The sequence below is a fragment of the Magallana gigas genome, chromosome 7 (genome assembly GCF_963853765.1).
Source record: "Magallana gigas chromosome 7, xbMagGiga1.1, whole genome shotgun sequence".
NCBI classification, from domain to species: Eukaryota; Metazoa; Mollusca; class Bivalvia; order Ostreida; family Ostreidae; genus Magallana; species Magallana gigas.
In genome coordinates, this window is record NC_088859.1 from 47,884,859 (window position 1) to 47,902,137 (window position 17,279).

At 34.8% G+C, this 17,279-nt stretch overlaps 1 protein-coding gene across 2 annotated transcripts in view; it reads right to left on the minus strand.

The window, feature by feature from the left end:
- The window catches only part of LOC105324997 (uncharacterized), a 21,009-nt gene continuing 3,730 nt past the window's right edge, over nucleotides 1-17,279 (minus strand). For both annotated transcript variants that reach the window (XM_034455240.2, XM_034455241.2), the window contains exons 3-18: nucleotides 14,669-14,728; nucleotides 13,758-14,111; nucleotides 12,824-13,470; nucleotides 12,138-12,294; nucleotides 10,977-11,774; nucleotides 10,708-10,886; nucleotides 10,447-10,621; nucleotides 10,257-10,351; nucleotides 10,100-10,139; nucleotides 9,723-9,838; nucleotides 9,227-9,376; nucleotides 8,959-9,141; nucleotides 8,709-8,833; nucleotides 7,817-7,991; nucleotides 7,390-7,538; nucleotides 1-3,081 (exon numbers count right to left, since the gene is read on the minus strand). In XM_034455240.2, the coding sequence (XP_034311131.2) occupies nucleotides 1,800-3,081; nucleotides 7,390-7,538; nucleotides 7,817-7,991; nucleotides 8,709-8,833; nucleotides 8,959-9,141; nucleotides 9,227-9,376; nucleotides 9,723-9,838; nucleotides 10,100-10,139; nucleotides 10,257-10,351; nucleotides 10,447-10,621; nucleotides 10,708-10,886; nucleotides 10,977-11,774; nucleotides 12,138-12,294; nucleotides 12,824-13,470; nucleotides 13,758-14,111; nucleotides 14,669-14,726 (4,683 nt within the window). In that variant the 5' untranslated portion in view covers nucleotides 14,727-14,728 and the 3' untranslated portion in view covers nucleotides 1-1,799. The remainder of the gene's footprint in view (nucleotides 3,082-7,389; nucleotides 7,539-7,816; nucleotides 7,992-8,708; nucleotides 8,834-8,958; nucleotides 9,142-9,226; nucleotides 9,377-9,722; nucleotides 9,839-10,099; nucleotides 10,140-10,256; nucleotides 10,352-10,446; nucleotides 10,622-10,707; nucleotides 10,887-10,976; nucleotides 11,775-12,137; nucleotides 12,295-12,823; nucleotides 13,471-13,757; nucleotides 14,112-14,668; nucleotides 14,729-17,279) is intronic.

Below are 17,279 nucleotides of genomic sequence, written 5' to 3' on the forward strand. Positions count from 1 at the left end.
GCCACAAGCTTTTTATTTTTACTTACAAAATTAGGATCTGGGATTAAGGTGGAATGACACATCATCACAAAATGGGTGACCTTTGAACGAAACACTGGGCGAATTTATTGATCAAGAACTAGTTTAGGTTTTAATTCGGTTTTGCAAACTTTTCCTTTATTTGCAAAACTGGTTTTGAACTAGTTTTAAACTAAAACCAGCTTTTGTATTTATTGGCTTTAAACTGAAACAAGTTTCCAGGAAACCTAAAACCACCTCCGAGTGCGGTTTCGGGGGTTTTAAATCCTTTCAAGATGGCGAAAAGAGAGGTGTTCGAAAGAGAGTTGATACTTAAGTATATATGGCACATGTGTCAAAGAATGAACTCAGTTAAGCATAAGGGTATCGTCCTAACGTTAAATATAATTGTTATGTGTCTCAAAGGATCTATGATAGTACATATAGTACTGACAAAAATAATAATGTGGAAGAGGGCGATTCCATTAATACTAACACTGTGAAATACCCTTTGCAATTTACAACAGGCAAACGAAATTTTTTCAAAGTGGTTGATGAAAAAAAAGAATTCAATGAAAGATCTTCTCATAACATTTTATTTAAGTACACATTGCAATGCATGTAATAAGTTCGCCTGTCTATTTCAATACTGGCCACTCAACTACGGCTCTTTGAAATCAACAAGATTTGTCTGGCTTTTGAGCTAAGAACACGTTATTAGTGCATATTTCACTTGAAACCAGTGTCATTTTAACTTGTTTTGTTTCAAACGCCTTGAGTGAACCAAATGATCTCTAGTGATATACGTGTAGAAAAATGAATGTTAATAGTTTTTCATAGCAGCATACACTTTTCAATAATATTGATATGGTGTTAAAAGCCAATTTTGCAATGGGTTCGCAGAATACCCTAATATGTGGATTTTGCCAGGAAAAAAATTGTCTGCACTGTTTACTATAGAGAATAAAGACTTTAATGCAAATGCATACGAGTTCAAAAATTATCTTCTTCAAATTCCAAGAACAAATCCAGTATGCGAGTGTAATGGCAGCCATTTTTCTAAACTAACTTTCCATTTAGTTCTAAACCTTCGAACCACCCAACTGGTTTCAAACAGATATGAAACTAATATCAAACCATAAACCTTAACTCGAATTAGTTTTTTATCAATAAATTCGCCCATTGTGTGCTTATGTTATGCTTGTTTCTGATGTTGGTAATAATCATAATTTAGAATGAATAATTCCATTATGGAATTGTAAATAACATTTATCACAAATGGAATCATATTCCATCAACAATGGAATAAATTATCTCGACGGCTTTCTTTTCTTTGGCCTTTCAACGCCCGACGACAGCTTGCATGAGCGAATAGGCTTACTGCATACTGTGCATGTGAACAACTTCGGCATTGTAAAGTTTCACACAGTAAACAAGAAAAAGAGTGTTTAACCGAGCGTATTTTCAGTAAACCGAAAAGATCTTAATAAGCCTGTATATGTAAGCTAGTTGTAATGTTTCTTAAAAATATAAAGAGAGATTATACACAGATCGATAGCATAATTATGTAAGAAAAACACACACCACAAAAGTTGAAATACATCACAGCAACGAAGTTGTAGATATCTTAACATATCTGCCTCAGCTAGAGGGTTAAAGTTGGTTAATTACCATAAATCTTCATTTAAAGAAAGAAATTACGCATCATAATGTACATGAACCGAGATTATAATATCAAAAATAAACAGTGATGACTGATCTGGTGCATCGGAGATCTTGGTTTTTTTATTGCAATAAAATCACTATTTGTTGAGCGGCTTTCTGGGCGGTACCGCTGGTTTTGTTCCAGGCTGATTCTGGTTTACGTACACTGGGGTCGAGATATCGTCTGCTTTCCATTCCTGTTCATTGACATAGAAAGTGGGCTTTGTCTTTGGTTTTGGAAAAACTTTGGGTTTTGTTTTAATTGCTGATGTTGGTTCGGTACCAATACTTTTGTCTTTTGTGGCTCGAACTGTTCGTTCAATGTCTGATCCTTTATGGGTATCTCCTAAATTATTGGAGCTGTTAAAATCTGATCCTTTATGGGTATCTTTTAAACCTATGGACATATTATCTGAGCTGTTAAAATCTGACCCTTTAAATGTTTCTCTCATGTCATCAGACATCATACTTGGCACAGTTCCGTAAAAGTCAGAACCTTTGTAAACAGAATCTGAAGAATTACTCTGATCTGTTTTCGTTTTAGGACCACATGACGCTGACTGGTTCTCATTTGGTGAAACAGAAAGTTGTTCAGGGGATTTTTCATCATGTTTTTGGGGAATATTTCTAGGAGATACGGGGAGTGCAGTTGTATTGCTCGATTCATCCTTGCCTAGATCTATTTTGGGATTAGCATCTGTGGAGTTTGGTTTTGATGGTTTTGGTGGTTTTGGTGGTAGTGGGAGCTTTTTTGCAGAATTCAAAGCGTCTTTCGTTTGTTGTTGGGAAATAGGATTAATTTGCGAAGCGTAAACATCTTGATCTTCCACTTTGTTTTCATTGGACTGTGGTGGTGTCATTGGAAGAGGGAGGGATTTACATGAGTTAACATCAGACGGATTAGCAGAGTCCTCTTTCTTTTCGCGTAGTACAACTGGTGGTCTTTTAAGAACAGACGGACAAGTCTTATATCCCTTGTCATCTTTAGACTCCGGTGGGTTTGATGTATCTCTGTCTCTACGAGGTACCGGCGGGACAGAGCGGTCGGCCATATCTGACGCTATCTTGCTGGGTTTCTGTGGAAGTGGTGGTAGCGGTGGTGGTGGTCTGCGGCGTCCGTCGGCATGGAAATCCTTTTTATCCATGTTGATTTGTGGAGGCGGTGGTGGTTTCCTCTTAACAACAGGAGAGTTAGCCTTGTCGTCTTCCACAGGTTTTATTGACTCTTCATCATCGGACGAATTGGGACTTGTATATACATCACCCCAACCCTCATAATCATCTTCGTACAAAATATCAGCATCCTCGTAAACATCGTGTAACTCTGGAGGGACTGAAGGGGGGAGACTGAGGATTTGCCTAGGAAGAGTCTTGCGAAGTCTGCAAAATAAAAATAAAATCTAAATAGTATGAACCACTAGACATTGGATTGTATAAGTTCTGCTTACCGCTCTATCAGAACTTGTTTTAATTGCAAGGAATCCCTAATGAAATTTAGTTATATCGAACAAAAAGTCAGAAACAAAGTCATGTTAAGTTACAATTTATGTTTTATTTTTCACAATCGGGGTACTTGATGCTTAGTCAGCTTTCTTGATAGTTAAGCAAACTTGAATATGAAACTCATTTTTAATGTACACCATAATTTTACTTTAATTTGTGTATTCAAATAACAATAAACCACAATTACCTTGACAATCGATATCTTTACATAACATTTGCATGTATATACTGTAAAACAAAACATTTCATGGATCAGCCCTAGCTAAAGAGACTGATACTGACGAGGCGAGCCATGTGGCTACCGTTGGTTACTGGTTCAGTGGTACGCGAGTTTGTTGGTGATGTATGTTATTACTAGGTTATAACTAGGTTTTGAATAAAACTATTGGATTTATTTATGAGAAGGCTTAACGGAATAGATGAAATGAGTAGCTAGTTTGGATCTATATTCACAGATGTTTAAATCAATAGAAACGACAGTAAAATTGATCGATAAATGAGAAATAAGGCCGATCAATAAGTGGCCGGGTTACAAAAGATAACAGCAGTCGGTTCTTTTCATCGCGGCCAGTTTACAGATTAGACAAGATCCGGATTGCACAACATTTTTTTAACATTAAATGATTGCAACATACAATTTAGACCGAAATATCTGACTTTTTTTTTGCATGTTTAACGATTTCGATATTTTACATGCCAGGAAAAGCGTCAGAACCGGCGCTATTACGAAAACTGGAATTTTACATACTCCAACTAGATATCTTTTATATTTATAGTGAGCAGTTCCTGTATTAAGAAAAGCCGGAAGAGTTTAATGCAAAGATAGAAACATATACATAGGAAAATGACAAAAATACTGGAAAGATCCGTTTATTTTGGGAAGGGTTCACACTTGTAATAATATATATGGGTATCACAAGTTAAATGCTGGCTGATTACGTAACGGCGAGAACTCTTTCGGTGCAAGGAACAATTGAATAATATTCAAATACACGGGGATTTAATAAACTTTAAGAACGGAGCATTTTGACAGGATAAAATGTAACTTTGTAAGTGTAACCATACAACGCTCGTTATAATTACAAACGATATAGGCCGTGTTACTTCCGCGGTATCCAGAATCACGGCCTGAAAAAAAATTGGAGTGAAGTATAATTACCCCCTCCCCAACTTTTGATATAACTTTGGTTGAAAAAAAAATGCGTATTTATTTATAATAAGGCTAACCGGAATAAACTGAAATGAGTTGCTAGTTTGGATTCACTAAATATAGAAGCCAGAACAGCCACCTCAATCAATTTGTTTTGCAAACATATCATAATGTTACGAAACCCCCTGTTTATTTTTCTTTTGGTAAACGGTGTACCAACATAATTTATACAAAGTTGAGACACAACTGTGTATAAAATTATGATCTTTGTAAACGTAATATTATAAATAACCCGTTGTGCTTATGTGGTAAAACAGAATATGTGTATCATTTCTTTTTTTTTCTTTTTTTTTGTGTGTGTAAAACTACTCTAGAGCGAGAGACAACATGTTTGATCAATTATTTATGCTAGATTTAGTCTATATATATATATATATATATATATATATATATATATATATATATATATATATATATATATATATACAAAGTTACTTTTATATGACAATAACAACCTACCTTTACATATTAATAGAAGAATTTTTGCTTCTGTGAATAAGTTTATAGACGAATCTTTGAGATTCAGATAATTTGTCTTTGTTTATAACAACATTATTAAATTACAGTTGTTTTAATCAATAGCAAGAACAGTAAAATTGATCGATAACTGAGCAGTAATTACCCCGAATAAGGCCGATCGATAAGTAGCCGGGAGATAACTCTCACTAATTATAAGCAGTCGGTTCTTTTTATCGCGGCCAGTTTACAGAATAGACAAGATCCGGATTGAACAACATTTTTTAAACATAAAATGATAAGAAAATGTCAAGGGACTGAATGATTTCGCTGGATTGGACAACATGGCGGAATGCACAACATCCGTATTCAACAAAGTTTTCTGTAACACACTTTGCATATTACTTCAAAGTTTATGCAGCAAAATGACAAACGATCAAAGCACTATTGTTATCAGGGATGGGGTAATGGTAATTTGTAATGGTAATTGAGTGTAATTAATTACAAATTTTGATGAAATTGAAAGTAATGTGAAATTGGCCAAATTTTCAATTACATGTAATGGTAATTTAATTAATTACTTTCAAAAAAAGACATGAATTCCAATTACTTTTCAATTACTTTCAATTACACACTGATGTACAATATAAATATGAAGCTGTCCACTACCCATTGTTCCCCACACTATCAATGGTACAAGATCAAGTTAGGAAGAGTAGTTATATCATACGAAATATTTTTCAGAATGAATTTTTTTCAGTGATTCAATATTTAATCATAAGTTTAATAATCATAAAATTTAATTAGGTACATGTATTTGATGATTTGCTTGATCTCTTTTTTCTTAAATAAATACTTATTTCCCTTCTTATTAGAAAAATTAGTGTGTCAATTATCATTGAGTTAGATTAAAACATCACTGTTTAATTCACAAACAAAATCAGTGTTATTGAAATTATATAAACTATCAAGTCATGTTTTGTAACATCTTCGCTAGCCAAGGGTTTTCGGTCCACTCTGCTCCCCATAAACCCTTGGCGGATTTCATTCCGAAAACTCGGTGACAAGCTCCGTTTTATGATTGGCTGCAGCTGCGAGTAGCTGATCCAATCGCAGTGCTTGTAAATATAAACTTTAAAAGAAAACACATGTGTGATCTTTGGTAAAACATTCGGTGCTTTTAACAAGTTGAGGCACAAGTTCTCGAGTACAGTGCCTCCCCAACGATGGTCTAACCAGATCGCTTTAAAAACCTACATATTTTACCGGGATTATACATAGTTCTGCAAACTTGTCATTTTTATGCTCGCGTGATAGCATGGGAAGTAAACATGGCGAATGTAGAAGTTGCCTATCCCGTTAGTATATTCGTTCCTATTTTGGTGCTTTCCCTAGGTTATAACTTAATTCGTATTTAATAGCATCGTTAATTATGTACCGATGTTCGGTAGTCAACATGTTTTCAAATTGTATTAATGCCGTAGTGTATATATAACCCGTTGTTTAATTCGATTAAAATGTAAATATGCAAGGGGCGCAACTCAAGTTGCTCGCTAGATAGCGCCACCACATCACCGAGTTTTCGTAATGAAATCCGCCAAGGGTTTATGGGGAGCAAAGTGGACCGAAAACCCTTGGCTAGCGAAGATGGTTTTGTAAATGATAGCCTAAAATACATAGAGCTAAAATGCATGGCTTCAAATGGGTTTTAAGTTTTTGATGCTTAACATGTCCACATGGTGTGTTCCCTTATTGCAAACATTTGATTATTACATGTAGGTACAGAACAAAAGGTGTGAATTGTGTTTTGATAACAATTAAAGTCTGCCCTCTACCTGAGTTTAACCTGTACTTTGGCATTTTATTTATAACAAAAAATAGTGTATAAAAATGCAAAGGATAAAGTTTTTATTTAATAGTTTTGCATGCAGGAATTACTTTAGTTGACATGATAGGTGTAGGTTAGGGGATATGACTTCCAAATGTTTATTGAATATTAAGGTGGTATGAGACACCTCCATATTGTGACTACCGGCACCTGCGTTTAAATGAAATAAACAATAAAACAAAATTTATATTTTTTCTTTCCAAAAATTGTTACTTATTAAAGTAGTTAGCAAATTCTCAAACAGTGAAAGTATTTTGATTATATAACTGTTTATGTGTAAAAGTTGTATATTAATTATAGTTTTATTAAATATTTATGAATTTCAAAATGTAATTTGTAATTTAATTAATTACATCTGCAAAGTAATTGTAATTTAATTAATTACATTTGAAAACTCTTGTAATGGTAATGGTAATTTAATTGAAGAATTTAAGCAAGTTATTGTAATTTAATTACTTACTTTCCATTGTAATTGACCCATCCCTGATTGTTATAAGGAACATATTTTCGTATTATTTTGTTTATTTTGAGATTCTTATGGATGATTTTACCATGACATTATTAATAACATTGATAATATATATTTTGTAAAATTACAACATAAAGTACTATGCAAATAGATGTTATATACCGTGATTGAAGAATCTGAAGAACTGTTTTCATGGATGGTCGGTCAATTTTTTGGTGAAGAAGGCACGGTCTAGTGACTTCTTGATAAAACCAATCCGGGCATTTTATTGGTTTTTCTGGAATGTATCCCTCGATCAAATGCTGTAAAATCTGAAAATCAACACGACTTCAAATTAGAAAAACGATCCATATTCTATAATTTCACATTACATCAGTATTCTTTAAACAAGAGGCTCATGAGCCACATGGTGCGAAGGTTGGTTGAAATTGTCCCAGTAGTTTTGGAGAAAAAGATGAAAAGTAAAAGTAAAAAGTTTACGCCAACGACACCGACGACAGACAACGGACAAACTTTGATCAGAAAAGCTGAAATAAGATTTCAATTTAATAAAGAAAATGACTTATTTAAAAATTTAAATATATCGTACATTTTCAGACTGTTGATAGTTAAACGGGATACAAGACAACTCTCGTTCCTCATCTTGATCATACACGACTCCCTCTTGTCCAAAAGCTGTCATCACTTCCCACGTGACCATGCCAAATGCGTACACATCACTTTCTTTAGAATACAGACCAGCTTTGATTGCTTCAATGGGAAGCCTAAAGAATACAAAAATAAACGTTCTTACTACTTTTTTCATCAGTAAATGAATCAAGAAATACTATACAAGTGAAAAACTGTCAATTTTACAGCAAACCGGGTTTTCTTTTATGTGAACTGTATCCATGATCAAGGTCAACTCTGGATTGATAATCAGTACCTACCGTCTCCAGTGAAATGTAGTACCCTATATACAATGTTTTGCCAAAAAATGACTAAGTTCAAAAGCTGGGTTTTTTTTCATAAATTATCATAAATCAAAATGCTAGCAATATACATATCTCTAATATATGTACATTTGATGTGCAAAAGTTTAAAACTGTAGGAGGAGTTATCCGTACAATCAGGGTACTCTATATGCAATATTTTGCCAAAAAATAACTAAGTTCAAAAGCTGGTATTTTTTCATAAATTATCAAAAATCAAAATCCTAGCAATATGCACACCTCTGATAAATGTAAAATTGATCTGCAAAAGAACAACTTCCTATCTAAGAGGAATTATCCGTACAATTAGGGTACTCTTTTGCCAGCCGCCCGCCCGCCCGCAATTTTCACCATTTCAATAGCCAGATTTTTCCGTTGGAAAACTTGGTTAAAAACTAAAGCTGACGTGATTTGTAATGATTCCCACTTTTGATGACAGATTGATTTTTTTTTTTGTTATCTTGCTGATCATTGGAGCAGTTGGAAAATTTCCTTCAAACCTCAACTAACCATTGAACACCTTCCATTTCCTCCCGACTGTCAACCTTGATTTGTTCTAGATGTGCATCAAACTCGGAGGAAACTATCATGCGGTATTTACCGAACTTTGGTACCACAATTGATTGTTGTCTTTTCTAAAAGAAGATACACAATAAACGTCTCACAAAAAATATGAAAATTCAACACAGTAGTTTATACAATGAGAACTGAAAGAAAGCGTTTAATGATCTGCAGGATATGGTGTTTTTTTATAACGTACTTGAGATTCAAGGATCCAAACATTTTTTGCCCTAAGACATCGAAATATCCATCCTGCTGAATGAAAAGAGTCCACGTGATTGGCTAATTCATATAAAAGCTCTATGTAAGGACCAATCGTCTCTCCACGATCTTTGTGAAGAACAACATCCAAAAGACGAGTTGACCTCGGGAAGCTATAATGCTGTTTACAAAGATAGAAATGAAATGAGATATTTTTCATAAACTTTTAAAACAGATATGTTTTAAAAATACTCGAAATTTCATACCAGTTTATATCCATCTGCCGATCCACTCTTTGATGGTGGCCATGGTTCTACACACATCTTACTGCTGTCAATTTCGTTCAGTTTGTTGTATGTAAACTTTAGGAAATCATCAGTTACTCTTTCCATCACCTTAATTTTGTTCATTTTGTCCTATTATATGAAAAATCGTTGAATTAAAATCAGTTCACCAAAATTTAAGAAATATCGATGAATTCATGAAGTAATTTTTTCTGCTGTTTGAACTACTTTAAAGATATCGCATTTTAGAACCATTTTAACAAGACACTAAACTTTCGGTAGGACGTAATCATCTAATTCTTGCATCAAAACAAGTTAAACAGTGACACTGGTTTCGAGTGAAACATGCATAGATTGCATAGTCTTCGCTCAAAAGCCAGATAAATGCTGTTGATTTCAAAGAGCCAAGGCTGAGTGAAATAGACAGGCCTACGTCACATTGATGTTTGATACAACTCTCTTGTTAAAATGGTTCTACCTCGGATTCAATTTTGTAGTTGTCGTCGGAGGAAATTTCAATCAGTTCTAATCCTGTCTGTTCTTTCAGTCTACTGTTGTGTTCTGCCACTTCCAGTGAAAATGCAGTTATAGGGTCTACAAAGTATACATTATATTCACGATCCAGAGAAAAATGCTCAAAGTAAAGGTAGAATGGACTTTGATTTTTTTATAATCTAGAATGGATTTTGTAAGGCATGAAGAACGCAAGTTTTATACTTTTATTATAAAAAAATTAATATATATATATATATATATATATATATATATATATATATATATATATATATATATATATATATATATATATATAATCTAAACATTGCTTAATATCTGAAAATATAAAAGCTGTCAGACCTTCGAGCTCTCTGTATTTTTTAATCGATGCTGGAATTCCCTGGAAATAGCAATTGAATATCTTATACATTTCGAGAGAGGGGGAGAGAAAACAAGAGAGCCTGGGAGAGTACACTAAAAATGCTACAGTGACAAAATGCAAGAGATTTTAACTTACCCTTTCATACACCGAGTTGGCCTGTTTTTGTCGCTCTGTTAGAGGGGGGATATCATATGTCTTGGTTCGAGAGCCTTCTACCCCGGAATATGTGTCTGATGACAAACAAAAGAACTAATACAAATCAGTAAACGTTTATCGGGCGGTATATACCACTTAAAGCATTATACATTTACACCAACATTCCTACCATACAGACTGTAGCTGTCACCCCCGTCAATGTTGTCCAGGATCTCAAGCAATCTTTCTCTGAGGGCCTCCAGTTTGAGTCTTTGTTCAGGAACGGTAGCCAGACCCTCCAAAATCAGCCCCTGCACACGACGGGGTCGGTTAAATCCCTGAGGTTTAAGGTGGGTAAAAACTATCTGAAGGTAGAAAATAAATATTCATTAAAATGTGTAGTAATCCAGATGTGTTACATAAAGTGGTATATTACTAAACATGGTATTACATGGGTGACCATGTCATTGATGTCTGCATCGCTGATGTCGGAGTATGGCCAGGCGGCATAGTTGAGGATCTCGTCTGCTAAGATGTTGACGGACCAGACATCGCTGAAGATACTGTAATGTCCCCCAAGCAGACTCTCAGGGGCGGCCCAGCGAATAGGGACTCCTTTAAAGTCCATGTCTAGGGAGTAGAGATAAAAAAAAACATGATCAAAAATTTATCTAATAAAATGAAGTTTACCAATATTTCTATTTTAGTAATCCCGCATACCTATTACTCCACTAATTATTCCACCATCCGGCAAATCCGAAGGTCTTGCAGCCATCTCAAAGTTTTTCAGTTTCAAGAAATAGCCATCATCTGACACTGTACAGCCGTAGGAAGCCGTGGTGATATCTCTGAGCAGACATCCCTGATTGTGGACGTATATGACAGCCTTCACTGCCTGTATTATTATCCTGATTAGATCAACGATTGGGATTATCTTTCCTTTTTCTCTTGCCTCCAGGAGCCGCCTCTGTAAGTTGTCGCCTGGAAGCCTCTCTTTGATGTAAAACCTTGGAAGTGATTGGTTGAAGGCTAGAAGCCTCGCCACATTTATGTGAAAGTCTTCAGACTCTACCTCCTTTAAAACCTCAAGCTCATTTTCCATGTTTTCTATCCTGTATTGGCTTTCACTAGACGGACCTTTTGTTATTTGGGTGTTATCATACATATTAACATCTGCTGATTCCATCGGAAAGGCTTCGTAAATGATTGTGATGGATGCTTCTACATCGCTAAATATACATTGTTTGCGCTCTAGTATACTGTTTAACTTCGACTCTGGTGTTGATGTTTCAAAATTAATACCAAATTTGTTCAGGAGAGTTTGTATATGGATTTCCGTTGCCGCCTTTAATTCCTGTACACCTTTTGTCTTTGCTATGTCCCTGTACCTGGAACGAACTCTGTCGTTGTGATGGAACAATAAGCAATGTGAAAAATTAAACCCATCTGATTGAAAACTGTCGCTTTTCAGTATTGAACATATTTGATCTTCACAGCGGTCAAGTACATCTTGTTTAACTACAATAGATTATCCAAAATCATATAATAAATGTAACTGACAAATTTTATAAAAAATCTATGTATTTTGCATGACTGTTTTAAGCATTGCCATAACATATTTTAAATTTATTTGATTTCGTATAGAAGCAACAAAAAGAAGGTGAAAGAATAAACCACAAAAGATTATATATTCGAAAGGGAGACCTGGTCTATCTGTCTGCGTAGCCATTTCTTCAAATACAAAAGGTAAAGACCTACAATTTGGTCTGGTGAGGTCAAAGCTCGATGCAGTTGATATTAGGACAATTGATACAGACTAAGATAAAACTTTGTCTTTATAGGGGCATTGTGTTTGACAAATATTGTGTATATATAACTTACCGTCATGGTACTCTTTCTGTAGTATACGGACCACGAACTGTCCAAGCAAGCAAGAAGACCACTTAACCATTCCGTCATCATTGGATCCGTTCATAAACGAAGACATTCTCACCAGTTTCTGTACACCGGCCTTCAACTTTGATTGTTGTCTCAAAATCTATTAATATACCAAATAAATTAATCCTATACAAAGTAGCCTTTGCAATGAATACCACATTTCACAATCTTGTGCTCGTCTTTACTTTTTTTTTTATTGTAAAAAAAGTTTGAATATATAAATCATTTTATGAAATATTCGCTCTCTCACTTCTCACATACTCACATTTTCATCCCATATTGTAATATAAATAAAGAGTAGGGTAGTTGCTTTTGATAGTTATGAAACAGAATGTCTTAGCAGTAAAACTACAATCCATGAAAAAAAAAAACAGATAACAAACAAACCAAAGAAAAAAAAACGAAAAACATAAGAAATATTAAATTGATGTATTATTGTACATATGTTAGTTCTAAACTGCCAGATGATTAATAAAATCATTCCATGGAGACCATGCTTTTTCAAATTCATCAATTTCTGATTTCTGAATATAAATATACTTTTATTTATGTTTCACTTTAATGTGAATACCTTTTAAACTTTTAATTATTTTGCAAAAATATACATTAAAATAAAAAAATATATTAACCAGATTCCCCGTATGAAAAAGAGCAGCTAGTCCCTCAATATAAATATCACCATCCTCCCTGCTGAATTCTGGAAGAAAATCGTCCACATCTTCTCCTAACAATAAACTGTCATCCAAGTCCACATTTTCTAGATCAAATATACATTGTGCTGTTTTTGCAAACACCCGAACATCCGGGTCACTTCTTTCCATGACTCGTTTAGTTTTTGATTGCATGGTATTCATTACGCGTCGGATACATGCAATCCAATCGTCCATTGCTTCGACCGCCTTTAGATAAATAAAGCAATTGAACATTATACCGAGTTGAATCAAAGGTTGGAAAATGGAGAATGTTTTCTTGGTTTCCGTAATGGCAGTAAATAGCTGAACCGTGCCGGTTTCATACAAGTTCATCAGATCTTCTCTAGAAAACCGCCTATGATCAATCTCCAAAATCATCTCGGTCAGTTCTTGAATACAAATGCTTCTTACATATTTGTTTTTGCAAGAGAGAAGTACAAAGACGTCAGCAATCTTGTTGTCCAGCTTCAGACTTGGAAGCAGATGAACAGTAATGAACTTTTTGAGATCCTGTTGATCATCTCCCTGTAGGTTGTCTATTTCTTGGCATACCTTCGCCACAGACATATCTGCATAGTCATAGCCTATAAAATCCATATTTATAATTCATTTGAAAAATATATTTACAAAATGTACAAAGTAACAAAAAAAAACCCATACAAAGTGGGAGAAAGTTAAAGCATCGGAAAAACTACAGTGCATTTGAAAACTACGATTCTGTGTCATCTACCGGGGTATTGTAAGATACAAACTAACAAGGTTTGCTTTGAACTGAACTTTATTTTAACAGGTAGCCATGGAAAATCGACTCCGTTGATTTAATTCAACTTAAAGTATTAAAGCGTTTGAGAAATTAGTATTGTAAACGCACCTTTAGGGGAGAAGAAAAATCTGCTGATCATGGGATTATGACTTTCTTTTCTGTATGGAACAAATGCCTGTGCATCCAAGAACGTTTCCTCTAAACCCATTTTCTTCTTTTTCTGTTTATTGTATATGGCACCACCAGTTGTGTATCCATACTCATCATCATCCAGGTCTTCCATTCGTCTGTTAGAGGATACATGTTGTAGGGGAAGATCTCCAATAGCATCTTTGCTGAAGATCTTCCTTGTGGTCGCATTCTTTATGGGTTGCTTTGGAATGGGTGTTTTTGGTAGAACAGGTGGAGTTACCGAGGGTATATCATCGTAGACTATATCTTTGGTGTCAGGATTGGAGGATGCTGTTAATTTGTTGTATTTCAATATATGTCTTTGTAGTATATTTTAATTCAATACTTATGCAATATGAATGCACAAGTCTTATATTTGAAAAAAGAACGCTTATTAAGTAGCATGTTGCATGATAAGGCCAAATTTAACTGATACTGTGTTTCCTAATCTCCGACAACCCTAAATTTTATGGTTTGATTGACATATTTTCTGGAAGTAATTTCGAAATTCTCATTTTAAAATACTAGTATTGATATCTTCCATGTCTCTTACACGTAAGTTTGGCCAAATTTGAGAAATACAATAAAATGTGAATCTATCTATCTTCAAATTCCTTTTCTTCGAGGTGAAAAGAAAAAAGCACCTCTTATTTTAACTTTGTCCTATCTGTTTAAAACCTCTTATTACTGTTTTTTGTAATTATATATGAAAAATGACTTTCGATCAAAAGCGTCATATTTATATATACATATATTTGTAAATTATACTTGTTTGTCAGGCTACCGAGTTATTTTAAAAAGAGAAAGCAATGAACGAAGAGAAAGTATCGAAAGAAACCAGTTCGTACCTGTATCTTTTTCTTTTTTATTCTTCGGCTTCTTTTTGAATATCTTGCTTTTAAACATCTCTGAAAATCAAAGAAAATGATACTGAAATTGGTCATTTATTAATATAAATACATTTCTTTAATCAATGTCTTCTTGTTATGATAACCAGCTGTTTTGTGTTTATGTTTATATGTGACGTCATAGCGCGCGACAGGATGGGTAGTGCACTGGCGTCGGAAGCAAATTGAAAGGGGGGGGGGGGCTAGACTAATCCTTAGAAATATTGCGAAAAAAAACTATTTCCCAATATCATGAAAATCCTAATCCGTGTGTGTGTGTGGGGGGGGGGGGGGGGGTATGCCTATCCCAAAAAACATTTACCTACCCAAATTTTTTTCCCCCCAAATCATGAAATTCCTAATCCGGGGGGGGGGGGGGAGTAGGCCTATTACTCCAACTTTCTCAATCTTTCAAGGTCAACTATACTTCCGGCGATAAAAATTGGGGGAGGGGGGGGGGGCTAAACCCTCTATAATGCTATGTGCCTAATGGTTAGGTCTACATTTGCAAAAAAAGTGGGGGGGGGGGGGCTACTACCACCCCGGGGCACTACATGCAAAAAAAAAGCCAAATTTTTAAAAATATTCTTCTCTACTCCAACACATGTGAGGAAAAAACAGGTTGCATGGTTATGATGCCCATGAAGCCCTCTACCAAAATTGTGAAATTCATGGCCCCTGGGTCAGGGGTTCTGGCTCTAGGGTGGGGCCAATATTGCCGTATAGTAAAATTGTATCAAATCTTAGAAAATCTTCTTCTTTACTCCCAAACATGTAGGCAAAAAACTGAATACATGGTTATGATGTCCACTAACTCCTCTACCTAAATTTTGAAATCCATGGCCCCAGGGTCAGGGGTTCAGGACATGGGGGGGGGGGGGGCAATATGGCAATATAGTGTTAATGCATATATAATGTTTAAAATCTTCTTCTCTATTCTCACACATCTGTATGAAAAACTGACTTCATAATTATGTTTACCAGGAAGTTTTCTACTAAAATTTTAAATTTCATGTCCCCTGGAGTATGCGTTTTGACTCTAGGGCAGGGCCAAAATGGAGTAGGTGTTAATGCATATAATGTTTAAAAATTATCTTCTTTACTCCCAAACACCTGAAAGGAAAACTGAATTCATGATTTTGTAGACAAGATCTTTCAGTTTTTCGCCAAAATTATAGGTTTCATAGTTCAGTTTGAAAGATTTCAGGCAGGGAGGTGGTCGTCACTACAAATTTTTAATTTTTCTACTCCAGAATAAAACCCAATTAAATGAATATATGAGACTCCTCGACACGTTTGTGTATAGGTTATATGCTACTCAGGTGACCGTTAAGGCCTACTGGCCGCTTGTTAGATTTCTAGTTAGGCTCACGTTACACTCTGCTGAAATACAGAATAGGTTAAGCTAAAATTACAGCAGGAAAGAAAAACAGCAACTTTGAGATATGCACTCTGTCTCGCCTAGAACCATTTTAACAAGACTGTGGACATTCGGTAGGGGGGGGGGGGTAACTAATTCTTTCATCAAAAGAAGTTAAAAATGACACTGGTTTTGAGTGAAATATGCACAAATTGCGTAGTCTTAACTCGAAAGCCAGGCCCCGAGGTTATAAAACTTTCTTGAGTACGATCTCATACTCCAAATCGTACTCCGTGCTCCAAATCGTACTCGTACTCAAGGTATCGAGGTTATAAAACTTTTTCATACTCATACTCGTACTCCGGCTGAGTACAAAACGGCGATTTTCTGAGTAAGCTTTGGAGTTTTCTCAAAGTCGTACTCAAGACATTTAATCTAAATAAAATGAAGTGATAACATATAATATTGTTCATATTGTAATGTTGCTGTATTATAGCTAAAATTTAATCATAATTACATGTATATGAATTAAAACGGAAAGTTTTTACCCTTTCATCAAATAACATATCTATAGATATAATGAAGGTGAATTTAAGAGTAAGGGCGAGCTCAACCAAGATTATCAAAATAACTTTTAGATATTTTGCTTCATTAATTAATGTACTTATACTTGTAAATCTACGTACAAAATAATTTCATTGAATAGCTCGACTTTTTAAGAATTCTGTTTTTAGTCAAATACGACACATACTCCCCATCATTTAAAAACCAAGAAATCAATGTACATGTATCGTTATTAATCAATTTTAATCGGATGCACTTGCGGTGTTTCTACTATGATTACAGTGAGAATGTAGGTTAGTTCTAAACATTACAGAGGATGGGGGATGCATAAAAGTATAACACTTTCTATTACTTACTTATTCATCATTTATCATTTTTGTTGCATTCCATAAACCTTGGAAATGGAAACATTTTATAGAATAAGCGTTAAATCAGATGCGGATTTAATGAGGGTGCACCCGGCGCCCCTAAAATTGTCAAAATAAAGTTATATCATATTCCTTCTGGCAAAGAAAATGTACAACTTGCGAGTCTTAATTATCTTCTTGGGGGATTTTTCTACATTAGACTGATTTCAATGTTGTAATATGAAGAAAACCCGTGTGTTCAATGGTGTAACGTACATAGAAAGCTCATTTTAGTTACGCT